Here is a 12,703-nt window from a genome sequence, read left to right on the forward strand (position 1 = left end):
AAATATACACCCAGAGCAGTAACTTTAGAGTCAACTACACCTTCTGTGGAGCCTAACAGTGTAACAAACCCAGTGGTAAGAAAATCTTTAGAAGCTCAGCCTGTTCCTTTTTTTTTTTTCTTCCTGCTTTTAAATTTCACAGCTCACTGAGCTCACTCTAGCAAGCCCAGCTGTTGGGAGGGTTGTTAAGATACACAGAAACATCCTATTGCTTTCCACTCCGCCCCCGTTAGGTGTCACTATTAATTGCACAGCTGGCACAGCTGCCAGCTCGACCCCTCTAAGGAGGTCTTCCAGTTGTGTGAGCTGCACTAAGTAACAAGAGAGAGGTTAGCTTTGCCTGTGCATCTACAGAAAGCCGTAGAGAAATCCAAAGAAATCTTCTTGCTATTCCTCTCCTCAGACATTCATCTCTGATCACAAATATGTAAATGCCATGTGAGCTACCCTGCTTTATAGGAATCATACCAGGTCCAACCACAAGACAGCCACAATCTCCACCATGAAGGATCCTATCTGCTTTTGTTGAAACTGGAAACATTTATCAGAAGAATTTTTCTCCTCAGTCTTTTGAGGTTCCTCAAGTGAAATATCTTTACATGCTTAAATTAGTTATAAGCCCTCAGATTTTATGTAAAACAGCAAGAAGCATATGGCAAAGAAGTAACACTGAGTGTCCTATCTACATGTTACAGACAGTCGTGATAGATACAATATCATGGCAGAATTAATAAATATTCACAAGGCCAGAAGACTTCTCTAACCTACAGCCAAGATACACGGCTCTCAAAAAAGTTTCAGAAAACCTTCACTGCTATTAAGCTGAACTGGTTTTTCATTTATAACAGCTTTTATGCCACCAAGCAGAAGACCAATTAAAGGTATCCGCCAGAAGAGACCTCTATTGGGATAGCAGGTCACTAACTCCCTGTTAAGTGCAAGAGATACGCTCAGGAAAGCAGCATTAGTGAAATCACAAAATCCCAGACCAGCCAAGGGTAGAATAAGCTTTTCAAGGTTTTGAATCACAGTAAGAACAGGAACAAAAAGGAAAAAGGTCATTTCCCCTTTCTAATGCCCTACAGTAACAAAGCAGACAAGGGATGACATTTCCAGCACAGCAATACTATTAACAGTGCCCGACACTCTTGTGTTAGCTGGAGCTCAGAATTTCTCCCTGCTCAGTGAGGCTCAGCACAGTGTCACAGGCCTCCTCACCCCACAGAAACACTATTTAAGACAGAGCTTGAGCCTCAACAAAGGCACAAGGATCCCTCCCTAACAGTGCCAAACACAGCCCTAGTCTTTGACTACACATGGCTGCTTGGGCTGAAAGCAAGGGTAAAGCGCTTCCAATATGCAGCAGGAGTGGAAACATTGTCAGTCATCCCCAACCTTAATGTCTATCTCTTCAAGTAACAACTGCACCTGGGCACCCTAAGGAAGTATTTCTATTTAACAGGTGCCTGTGGGATCTACCTTCCTCACCCTCAAGCCCTGTGCATTCAAATCATTAATCTGCAATGGATTTTCCAAGTGTTATTCAACACAGATATGGCTATTAGATTATATCAGTATGTCTTTTTAATACACCCTTGTCTCATCACTCCCCCTGCATCCCTAAGGATGCTCTGTACTGTGCTGTAGAGATAATCACAGCTGCTCCCAGAACAGTATCTCCTGCTTTGCTACAGGATTTTCTCAGCCGCCTGCCATCCACTGCCAAACTCTGGAAACCTCAGCCATAGTTCCATGCAGCAGATAGACGCAACCAGCAAAGCTTTGGTCAAAAGCTAGGAAAACATGCTTGCCTGACAAATTCAGCCAACCCAAGCTGCAACACAGATGGACAATTTCAGCTGAGTGAGGAGACCACTGGTGCCACAACAGTCCTGGTGTCATCTCCCAGAAAGGACACCTGTGTATTCACTCTCTTAACATTATTCCTGTTTTTCTTTTAAGGACATTCCTTCCCCTTCCCCTTCCCCTTCCCCCCCCCACCTCCCCCCCCCCCCCCCCCCCATCTCATTTATGCTTCACAAACTTACTCCTGTCCCCTTACCAGGGCTTTGAGGGGAGAGGGAAAGTTTTGCTGCAGAATAAAATCAAGAGAACCTGTTAGTGCTATGGAGGATCAAGTCATACTTATGGAATAATATTTGTCTTACTACAAAATTAAGAAACAAGAGGGAAATAAATAAATAAATATAAAATACAATTACAAATACAAAATACAAAAAAAAAAATAAAATAATATAAATATAAAATACATAAAGACCACCTTGTGTTTAAGGCTTTTTTTTTTTCCTCCTGATAAATAAGGTTAGAGAAACTGCTCTTTCCCAACCTCATACCAGGACAAAAGAATTCTTAAAATTTTGAGGGCAATTTTGTTGTTTGTTTGACACTTTATGTTCTGCAGGGCATTTGCTTCCTGACACTTGAAAAACATACTGCCTTCCATAACAGAAGTTACACACACGTATCACCACAGCTGTTCCATTCAAAAAGTTGTTCTTCAGAGATGGAAAATAATTGAAGAGAACATGACAGGAAAATTGTAAGAAACCCCATCAATGAGAAGAACTTAGGAGATACAAATGGCACCTTAGTAACTTCATTTATATCTCCAGTATTGTTCTGCCACGAAGAGATTTACGAGCTCCACATGCTGCAAATGCTTTACTCACTAATAATCCCAAAGTATTAGTGTCTCCTAACACTGTGTGCTGCCCCAGCAGTTCTTGAGAGCTTCTCACCTTCTCACAATGAGACTTACACAAGCCAGTTGCTAACATAGCCAATTCCCCATGCTCTGTTCACAGACACACCTTCTCCCTGCCACACAAAGCCTCACATTAATGCACTTGCACTGCCACCAGTGACTTGGTCAAGTATCCAGCACCTGTGGGCTCCCTGCAGGAAGGGGGCATAGCCCCACAGCTAGGGGAGGAATGGGATGTTCTGCATTGCAGAACAACTCAGAATCCTGTTCCTCAGCAACATTATCGTATGCAAATCTTTGCTGCAGGAATTATACTCTATTATTATTTATAGGGCTGAGCCATACCTATTTTTATTTATGCAACATCACAAATTTAAATTTGATGAAAGTTTGATTTTTTGCACATCCCAGCAATGGTGTATTTCCATTACTTGGAACTAGCTTCATCCTTCCAGTTTGCTTTCCTTGCAGGTTTTCATTTTATGTTATAAGAACACCACCAATGTCACACCTCCATGACTGTATACTTGGATGTAGAACTGCACTCGAAAGTGATTTGAAAAAGGAAAGGCTTTGTGGAGGAGGCTTTCACCTAGTAATCAGTTTAAGTGACACACTGATTTTGGGATCTCCACATCCGGAGTGAGGAAGGATAATTAACCCAGCAAACGAAGAAATATCTGCTGAGATATGGTTTAGTAGCTTAGTGGCAGTGATTGGTAATAGGAGGATGGTTGGACTAGATGATCTTGTACGTCCTTTCCAGCCTTGTGATTCTATGATTTCCATGCCTGTGACTCCATGATTCTAAGAAGTCTTCTGGACAGCTGTTCTCTCCTACAAGATACACCAAACCACTATCAGCTGTCTCCTGCAGACCCCCATACAAAAAGCAAACAGAACTCAGCTTTTAAAACTGAAAGAGATCCAGAGCACGATGTTTGGCTGGGCACAGCTGCATCCACCAGCTGTTAGTTCCAGCCAGGGTCACCCACAGGGACACAACTGGGATTAATGCAGCTCAGCCTAGAGAAAGAGGAAAGCTTACTTCTACTGAGTTATTGCGGGACAGGCGTACTGGAGAGGATGTGAGGTGAGGCAGGAGAGATGAAAGGCCTAGTTAAGTTATCAGTTCACTGGCAGCAAGCACATTATGACTCTTCTCTCAAGACATCCTTAGTGTGGAAGCCACTCCAGCCACACACCCAGCTGCCCTCCAAGGAGCCCTGCACCTCCCACACTGCACTGCCTCCTGCAGCTCTGCGAGACCATTCACACTCACACTTCTGAAATACTGTTCAGAAAATAAGGATGGGCTACTTCACACTGCTTTGAAAGGAGACAAGCAACGTCCATCAATGTGGAAGCACCTCCAGAGAAAATTATGCGGTATTACATTTAATCAAGCAGGAGCAACACGTCCGACAACATAATATTTAAATCCAGACAACAGCATTCTGGTTGTTAATCACAGTGGTACTTCTGAACATTTTGATTCAGTTCCTGCACATACCAAAGGCTGTTTGACCTTCAGTAGTCCCTTCATCTTACGTTTAATGAGAACATAAACTATGTATTTATCTTCACCCTCACAACTCAATTGCAGAATTTTTATTTGAACTTTCCCAAAAATCTGTTCACTTCTAGAACAAAACAATTTAGCTTAGACAGGAGAATTCTGAGGAAGCTGTTCAGATGTAAACTAAGCACAGTGATTTTAGATGTAGCATCCAGCTCAGACTTCAGCTGAGCACAGCTTTTGCGACATACACAGCCTATCTACAGACTGGGCCAAGTTTTGCAGACTCCTTAACGCCCTATTAATCATTATTTCACTTTAAATGAGCATCCTACTTGAGACATCGTCAAAAATCATTTGTTTAGCATAAGAGTACTTGTTGCAAATGGCTGTTACACACTATTTCTTCTCCTTCTGCAGTCAGTTTTCCAGCACGTAGAACTACACGTATTTTGTATTTCTGCCCAGATATCTAGTAGGCTTTTGAAAGCATCCCTCAGAGCTGAGCTAATCAAGAAAACAACATACATACGGAGAATTGTCATTACTACAGGGTCAAACACAAATGCAGTTCTTATTCGGGAGATTGCAAATTATATTTCAAATGTGAGCAAGAGAAATCTTGTTCCCAAATCACTGAGTAGTGCCATGTAACCTATGAATAAATTACTAGTCCTGAAGAGATTACAGATAGCAGTTCACTGTCATCATGAACTGCAGATAACCAAACAACAATCCTTTCACAGAACAGCCTAAAGTAAATTTTCTCATGCTTGCTGCAGTGCAAAGTACAGCAACTTGAACGAGGACCAAATTGCTTGCTCATTACTTGTGCATCCTCTCTCAAATGCAGCAACACAGAGGGCATATTTATGCCCTACATTCAAGCAGGGTCTTACACGAGGCCTAGAATAAGCTTTCCATTCTCAAACACAACATTTCTGTTAAAAATCCTGGTCAGTCAGATCTCTTCAGATGACAAAGGAGCACTTTTCCATAAGTAGACAAGAGTCCTTTGTTCAGCCTCCAAGCCTCACTAAAGCCTGTAATTCTTTGCCATAAGGAAAATGTTTAAACTGGTCAATGGCAAAAGTCAATTTGGTGAGATAATGCAATTAATAAATGCTATCCATATGCCTCGGCTTGACATTTTATAAAGACAACTGGCCACGAAGAGCAGTGCAAACAGAGGGCTCTGCAGGCGGCTGGCTGCTCCTCGGGGAGCTCGTCTGCTGCGTGATGGATGAGCTCTTTGCCAAGCCTAGGGCTCCTGGCCCAAATGCAGCCATGTCCCCTGCAAGGACAGCAGGCAACTCTCCTCCATCCTCCCTGGAAGGATTAGATCATGACAGCATATTTGAGGTGGGGCTTTACACAGCTTGGACCTCTGCTGGCCAAGCAGTCAGGCCTTCATCTGGTCATCCTAAGATTGCACTTCAGATTATGACCACATAGACTCAGATCCATCAAAACTTCATATAAACCCCAGGTTTGTGGCTCGTTATCTCCAGCCCACCATCTCTACCCCATTAGCTGCAGCAATTGCCACAAACCTACCACAGAGGTATCACCTGCCTAGGAACCACAACCCCAGCCCTCAACTTCAAACTGGGAACTATTTGTCCTGACTTGTCCTTGAAGACACTCATCTTCTTCCCTGATATGGATCTAGAAAAAAATGCAGAGAAAACATCTCTGCACTTCAGGCCCAAATATTAAGTCAATTCCAATGCAGACCTCGGGGCTAAGATATTAAAAAGAGAAACTACCTCAGTGTTTGATCTCGGGTCAAGAATCATCTGTTCTTTAATTTTTAAAAGATAAGCTAACCTGGGAGGGAAACCTATTCCCAGAAAGGTACTTCTGAGAACATCCAGATAAAGGGAGGCTTCCAGCAGCAAGTTGACTGCAGCACGAGAATGGCAAAACCTGAGGGCAGAGGCAGAAGCCGGAGCCCTCCCAAATTTCCAGCACAGAGGGGCTGCTGCAAGGCCCCCAAAACTGAGCCAGGGCAATGGGAGCAGCAGCCAGCAGTGCAGGCTGGCTCCAGGTGCTGCCAGCCACAGGAAGCAAGAAAGATCTTCCTCACTTCTGCAGGGAAGCAGCAGCCCACATGAGCTGAGGAACGGTGAAAATAAATCAAGACTAAAGAAAAGTTTCCTATCTTTCTTTGGAATTTACTTGGCAATGTAGATTTGAACGCACTTAGGAGAGATGCTCACAGCATGTAAATCTGAAACACCACCCATCTCTTCAGCAGTTTTCTCTCCTCCTGTAATTACCATCTCCAAAACCTAGCTGCATGTTTCAAAACCAAAACAAATATTCACCCTCTCCAGCATGGTATCCATTTTCCAGATTCCAAAAGCAAAGTAATGATTAGAAACAAATGCAGAAATAATTATAGCACCATGCTTCCAAAATACTAAATATTTCTGAAAAATACACAAAAATATTACCCAAGTAATCCTTCAATAGCAGCATATATGTCAACAAGCCAGTGCTGAGATGCTTACAGAAGGAACAGACAGACCACAGAGTTGATGTTGGTGCTGCAGCACTGTATTTTACCAAACCCCTCACACACAGTGCTGCGGAGCTGACATGAAGCAAAGTCCCCTGACTCAAGAAACACCACTACAGAAGAGGAGAGCCACGACTGTTCTCCCATTTGTGAGTGCAGCAGGATTACAGTGCCGCACACAGAAACCTGCTTGCCAGCAAGGCTTCCCCACACCCACCTTGGCTTGCGGAGAGGAGCAGAGCATCACACAAGCTCTGGAAAACCATTACTCCCACTGATGAGGAGCAGGAAGAAGCAGAAAGGTTTATCAGCCTCGGCAGAATGGGAACTGACAAGGACAGTGAGATACTTGGCACCGCTCTCTGTTGCTATTAAAATCAGCAAGCGCTGACTCCTGCTATCATCAAGACTGAACCCAACCTCATAAAAGACACACCTGACTCACACTTAGAGAGCTGGCCTTTTCTTTCCAGCAGTTTTACATCGCTCTTTTTCCCCCCTCCTACAAGGGCACAAGAAAGAACACTTTTTCCACAATTCACCCAAGCCTGGATGAGTCCCAAAGTGCCTCCTCATCTGCTGATGTTACCAGACCCCACTGATACCAAACATATCCCCATGCACAGCAAACAGCCCTGTGAGCCCAGCACCATTTGCCAGCTCTGATGTGGGCGCTTGCCACCTCCTCCAGCCAGGCACAAAAGGAACAGCTGCCTGGCACCCTCCGCATCCCGATGCCATCTTCTAATGTCTGCTCATCCTACCAAGCTGACACTGTACGCCAATGCACATCTGCAGCACAAGAGCCAACACCAGGGCACACAGGTATGCAGCTCCCTGCTACATTTCCAGTACGTTTTTAACATGGCTCTAACATGACTCAAACTGACAGGGACCACCCCAGTAAAGAGCAGGGTTTGGTGGTTACACAAAGCAAACACAGAACACACTTGTTCAAGAATCAAGCAAAGGAAAAGAACTTAGGAGCTAAAACCACTTGACAGTACTCCAAAAGCTTGCAGGGTTGTTGTAAGCATCCATATAAAACCCCACTTAGGACCAGGACTGTATTCTGCACAGACAACAGATTTAGCACCCGTCTTTTCCCAGAGACCAGTTTACAAAACTCCTCCTTAAGGGACCACGTAGCCGCCGCCAGAAAGGAAAAAAGGAGGGAGAGAGAAAAGAAAATCCACCTCCCTTTACCTCTCCCATCTGCCCACAACTTTCTGGCAGCACTCAGGGCTCTGCTCAGGGCCGGCAGCATGGCTCTCCCCGCTCCCGCCGCAGGAGCCTGCTCATCCCAAGGCAAAACCATCCAACTTCATACTTAACTAATGACTGTGGCAGTTGCACAGTTACTCCGCCATCAGAGAACTTCATAACAGTAGCATTCCTATGTGAAACTAAAGCATATCGTACCTCATCAGCAAGGGGGAACGTGCTTAGCGGGAACGGGAGTCTGTGCTCGACACAACTCGTTCTTAATTAGCCCTTAAGAAAAGCGTTTTGCAATTGTATCCATCGGAATCACTAACGATGAGGCGCACCGCACGGAGGGCTGCGACGGGGCTTATTTATACAATAGCCAGGCAACTTCAAAAGCGAACCCGAGTCGGTGACATTATTTAGTTCAGTGGAGCAGCTCATTTTAATTGGATTAAGTTGTCACGGTATTTTAATTTCATACTGAAACCTCCATTTATTATTTCCTAATATTTGCCCAAACGCAGCAACGCGTTCTTTTCTCGCCCTCCGAGAAGCGTCGTCCCGAAGCGCCGCCGGCGAAGCCCGAGCCCTTCCCGAGCCGTCCGCACCTCGGGGCGGGAGCGCTGCAGAGGAGCGGCTTTTCGGGAGGTACAAATCCCGGCAACGGAGTTAATTGCATTAAGCAGAGGTCCCCGCTCAGCGGAGACACTTGTGGCTGGGAGAAGCGTAAACAGAGGCATTATCCCCAGCAGCCCGCAGTCAGCCCGGGCGGGGATGGCAGCCGGGATGGGCGCGCACCCCGCGGGGAACCGGGGGTCTCGGGGGCGTCCCGAGCCGCCTAGCCACGGCCAGTTACTCATTTGGCGCCCTCCGCAGCAGCCCGTCGCTCCACGGGAGCAGATCTATCCTGCCGCCGGGGGGACCCGAACCCACACCTCCTCGGGCAGGGCCGGGGCGTCGAGGTGAACTTGGGGCTGGAGAGGCGCTCCCGCTGCGCCTGCCGGGGAGTATCCTCGGGGGCAGCGCTGCGGACGGAGCCCAGGTGGCCGCCCCCCGTCCCGTTTCGTCCCGGTCCGTCCCGTTCCCCCGCCCCGCCGCTCTCTCGCTCACTCACCGGCTGCCCGGAGGCGCAGGCCACGAAGCTGAGAGTGAGCGCGAGCCACACGCACCGCATTCTTCCCGCGGAGCCGGCGCGGCGGCCGCCTGTGGCCGGGCACAAAGAAGAAAGCGGGGCCGCGGCGCTCGGCAGCGCCCGGGGGCGCGGGGCAGGGCCGCGGGCGCCCTCCGGCCCGTTCCGCTCCGCTGCTGTCGGCGCTCCGCTCCGCGCTGCCCGGCGGCACAACGCTGCGCGGCGCTGGGACTGCCTGACGACGGCTGCTGCTGCTGCTGCTGCTGCTGCTACCGCCGCCTCCTTCTCGGCCGCCCGCTTCTCTCCTTCCTTCCCTCCCGCCCTCCGCCCCGAGTGCGCGGTAGCGGCGGCGCGGCTCCCAGTTAAACCCCGCAGAAATTCCTGCAGGATTACAACACAGATTGGCAGCTCCCCCAGCCAGTGGAAGGAGGCGGCGCGTCTCCGCCGCCGGCTCTCGCCCCTTGCAAATTCAAGCAACTTTCCACCTCCTCCTACCCCCCTTCCCTCCCCCCCCAAAAAACCTCCGCCCCTCTCTATCCTCCCCTCTCTCGTCCTCCTCCCCAGTGGAAAACATAAGCAGCGAGCGGGGGCTGGCCCCGGGTAGAAGTAGGGACCTGGAAAGCCTCCCTCTGCTGGTTTTGTTGTTGTTGTTGTTGTTGTTGTTGTTGTTGTTGTTGTTTTTTAATTTTGTTTTTGTTGTTTTTTTTTTTTTCCCAAGGGAATTCTTCCCTCTGCTGCGTGTTCTCAGCCGCCGGATCGTGCCGTGCTGCCTCTCACATCCTCCCCAGCTACCTAGAATGCAGCATCAGGTGTTGGGAAACGAAAAAGATGAGGCTCATGGAGAGCGGGTGCCAAAATGGTAGCTCATGTTGGGGTGCCTGATTTGTTTTCTGCCTCTTTTTTTCAGACTTTTCTCTGGAGACTGGTAACTTTTAGGAATGGGAGAGTGGCTGTGATTTGCGCCTCATTACATGGAGCCAGAAAGAAAACAAATATTGCAGGAATCTACAGCACCAAAAATGCGCACTTCAGAAGCAAAACCAAGAGGTCTTGCTGTGACTGGCCCATGGTGTTTATCATGTAGGGAAAATAATAGTATTGTAGAGCTTAGGAGCATCTTTTTGATTCAGGCGCCCATGCCAGCGTGTTCCCACTGCCAAGCGTGTCCATATGTTACATCAGTCATTGGACACAGGAAGGTGAAATATATTGCCTCTTGGTTATGAACTGCCACCCATGATTCAATTCAGAGCTTGTGTTTGTAGCCTGAGTGAGGTGGTCACCATGACTGTAATGATCGCTCTTCTTTTAGACAAGCCCATCCCATTCAGAGGACCCCAAAGAAGCAGTAAGCACGGGGATCCCAGTGCAGGTGTTTCTCCATGCCCATTGCCTTGCCTGTATTGGCCTTTGAGTGGTGCTGAGATCCTATCTGCCTCCAGGCCCTGTGGTTGCTTTCCTATCAAAATAGAAGAACAAAACCAAATGTGGTTAATTAAGCACATGCAGTCTCTGTTGTCTTCCCAGCCTCTCCCAGACAAAGGCACCCCACACATGCCTGTGTGATACGGCTGTGTGCTGGGGAGCAGCAGGACTCGTGTCCCCACGGGGCAGGTGGCCATGCCCTGAGTGTTCCCACTGCCAGGAACACGATACTTCTCGGCAGCACTGGCCATGCTATTTCCAGACCCACCTCCCAGACATGCCGTGTCATTGATTTTTAGGCTGCATTCACCACTGAAATCTCAGCAGATTTTCAATGGTCTGCTCCTGGCAGGCGTCATGCACAAACAGGTTGTTTAATAGATTCCTTCTCCTTCAAAAGCCGTTGCAAATATTTAGGACCAGCTCTGTGTATTCTCTTCTTTGACGGGTGGTTGGATTGCAACCTAACAAACTGAGGAACTGCTGCAGCATGACTTGATGAGAGAAGCTGAAGTACAGGGAAGCAAAGGAAGGAAAACTCAGGTTGGTCCAAGCCTGCAGGACCTCATGGGGTCCTACAGGCACCCTGTCTGCAGGGTTGGCAGATGTAGAGAAGCCGCAGCTTGCCCAGTGTCAAAGCAGGAACCAGAAATAGCACTCCCTGGGCTGGCAGATTCCTTAATAGCATGAAACCAGAGCATTTGAAACAAGTAACATAAAAGGCAGCATCCTAACGCTTGTCAAACACCAAGGGGTAAGTGATTTACTACAGAAGAGATTTTTTTTAGCTTTCAGACCTTGCAGGCGTGTCTTTAATAAATAAACCTAGCTCACCTTTTTTTTTTTTTTTCTTTATTTTTTTTTCCTTGTTACAATCCGTGATTATCAGGGATTTACGTACTCAGTAGACTACATCAAAGACAAAATGTAATCCACGTCAGCTAAAGGAAGGTGTTCCTCAGGCAAAGACAGCAGTGCCAAATAGGCTCTGTATGGACAGCGAGGGTCCACATAGGTGTGCCAATGAAAGACTCGGAGAGGAGGCTTGCAACACCTGCAAAGACCCGAACACAGCCTCAAGTGCAGGGGAATATCCTGTGATGCCATGCACAGTGCTGGGCCCATGTACCGATACTAGAAGGAGCAGGGCTGAAGGCCAGAAGTTGGACAGGTAGTTTGGACACATAGAAATGAACATGGGAAGAAAGGAAGGGAAACAGGGAAAGAGAAAGGAAAAAATGGAAGGATAACCCCCCTGTAGTTCACAGGAATAAGAAACAGTTGCATTGAGACCAGTTGTTGCCTCCCCATAGTCTGCAGCCCCACAGAAAATGGCCGTGATAATATAGCTCAAGGGCCATGGCACCTGCTCCTCTTGTCACCCTGTGTTTGTAGAGATAGAGGCAAGTGGGAGGCCCAGCATGAAGCTGAAACAAAATGTTTTTGACCCCAAAGGAATGATGTAATAAGGACTACAGTGAGAAGGTAGCTAGTGAGATCCCTGTGTTTGTGCAGCCCAAAGCTGAGGGGAGGCCCGATGGCGGCTGCAGCTCCTCACAGGGAGCGGAGGGGCAGCGCTGAGCTCTGCTCCGTGTGACAGCGACAGGGCCCGAGGGAACGGCATGGAGCTGCGTCAGGGGAGGGGCGGGTGGCGGTCAGGGACAGGGGCTGCAGCGGAGGGCGGCGGGCACGGAACGGGCTGCACGGGGCAGTGGGCACGGCCCCATGCCGGAGTTCAGGGAGCGTTTGGGCAGCGCTCAGACACTGGGTTGGAATTTGGGGTGATCCTCTGTGGAGCTGGGAGCTGGACTCAGTGATCCTTGTGGGTCTTTTCCAGCTTGGGATGTTCTATGATTAACCAAACGGTAATTTTAATGAAATGTCATCTAATGGAAGGACCTAGCATGAACAATGTGGTTATAAACCACCGAAAAGCCTACGCTATAAGCCAGCTATAATCTATGAAACATGAAAATCTGGCTCAGGGTCTCTTCTAGGGGGAAGTTCATCTCCTGGGTGTGTGGCCTGCCTTCCTGGCTCCGGCCCATGTGCACTGGCTGGTCAGAGCACAGAGCAACTTCACACAAACACAAGTGTTTCTAAGCCCAGCAGTGCTGTGGAGCACAGAAAACGCTTTGCAGGACACTTTTAGTGGGATGTACCCTCGGCTTA

The 12,703-nt window shown here is 48.0% G+C and overlaps 1 protein-coding gene across 1 annotated transcript in view; it reads right to left on the reverse strand.

Moving 5' to 3' along the window:
- SDC2 (syndecan 2) overlaps positions 1-9,151 on the reverse strand; it is a gene marked incomplete at both ends in the record, with an annotated part of 54,664 nt that extends 45,513 nt beyond the window's left edge. The window contains one exon of the mRNA XM_079533043.1: positions 9,092-9,151. Coding sequence (XP_079389169.1) covers positions 9,092-9,151 — 60 coding nt within the window. The remainder of the gene's footprint in view (positions 1-9,091) is intronic.
- Positions 9,152-12,703: the final 3,552 nt, after the last annotated feature.

This window comes from Tetrao urogallus, assembly GCF_951394365.1.
Source record: "Tetrao urogallus genome assembly, chromosome: 3".
NCBI classification, from domain to species: domain Eukaryota; kingdom Metazoa; phylum Chordata; class Aves; order Galliformes; family Phasianidae; genus Tetrao; species Tetrao urogallus.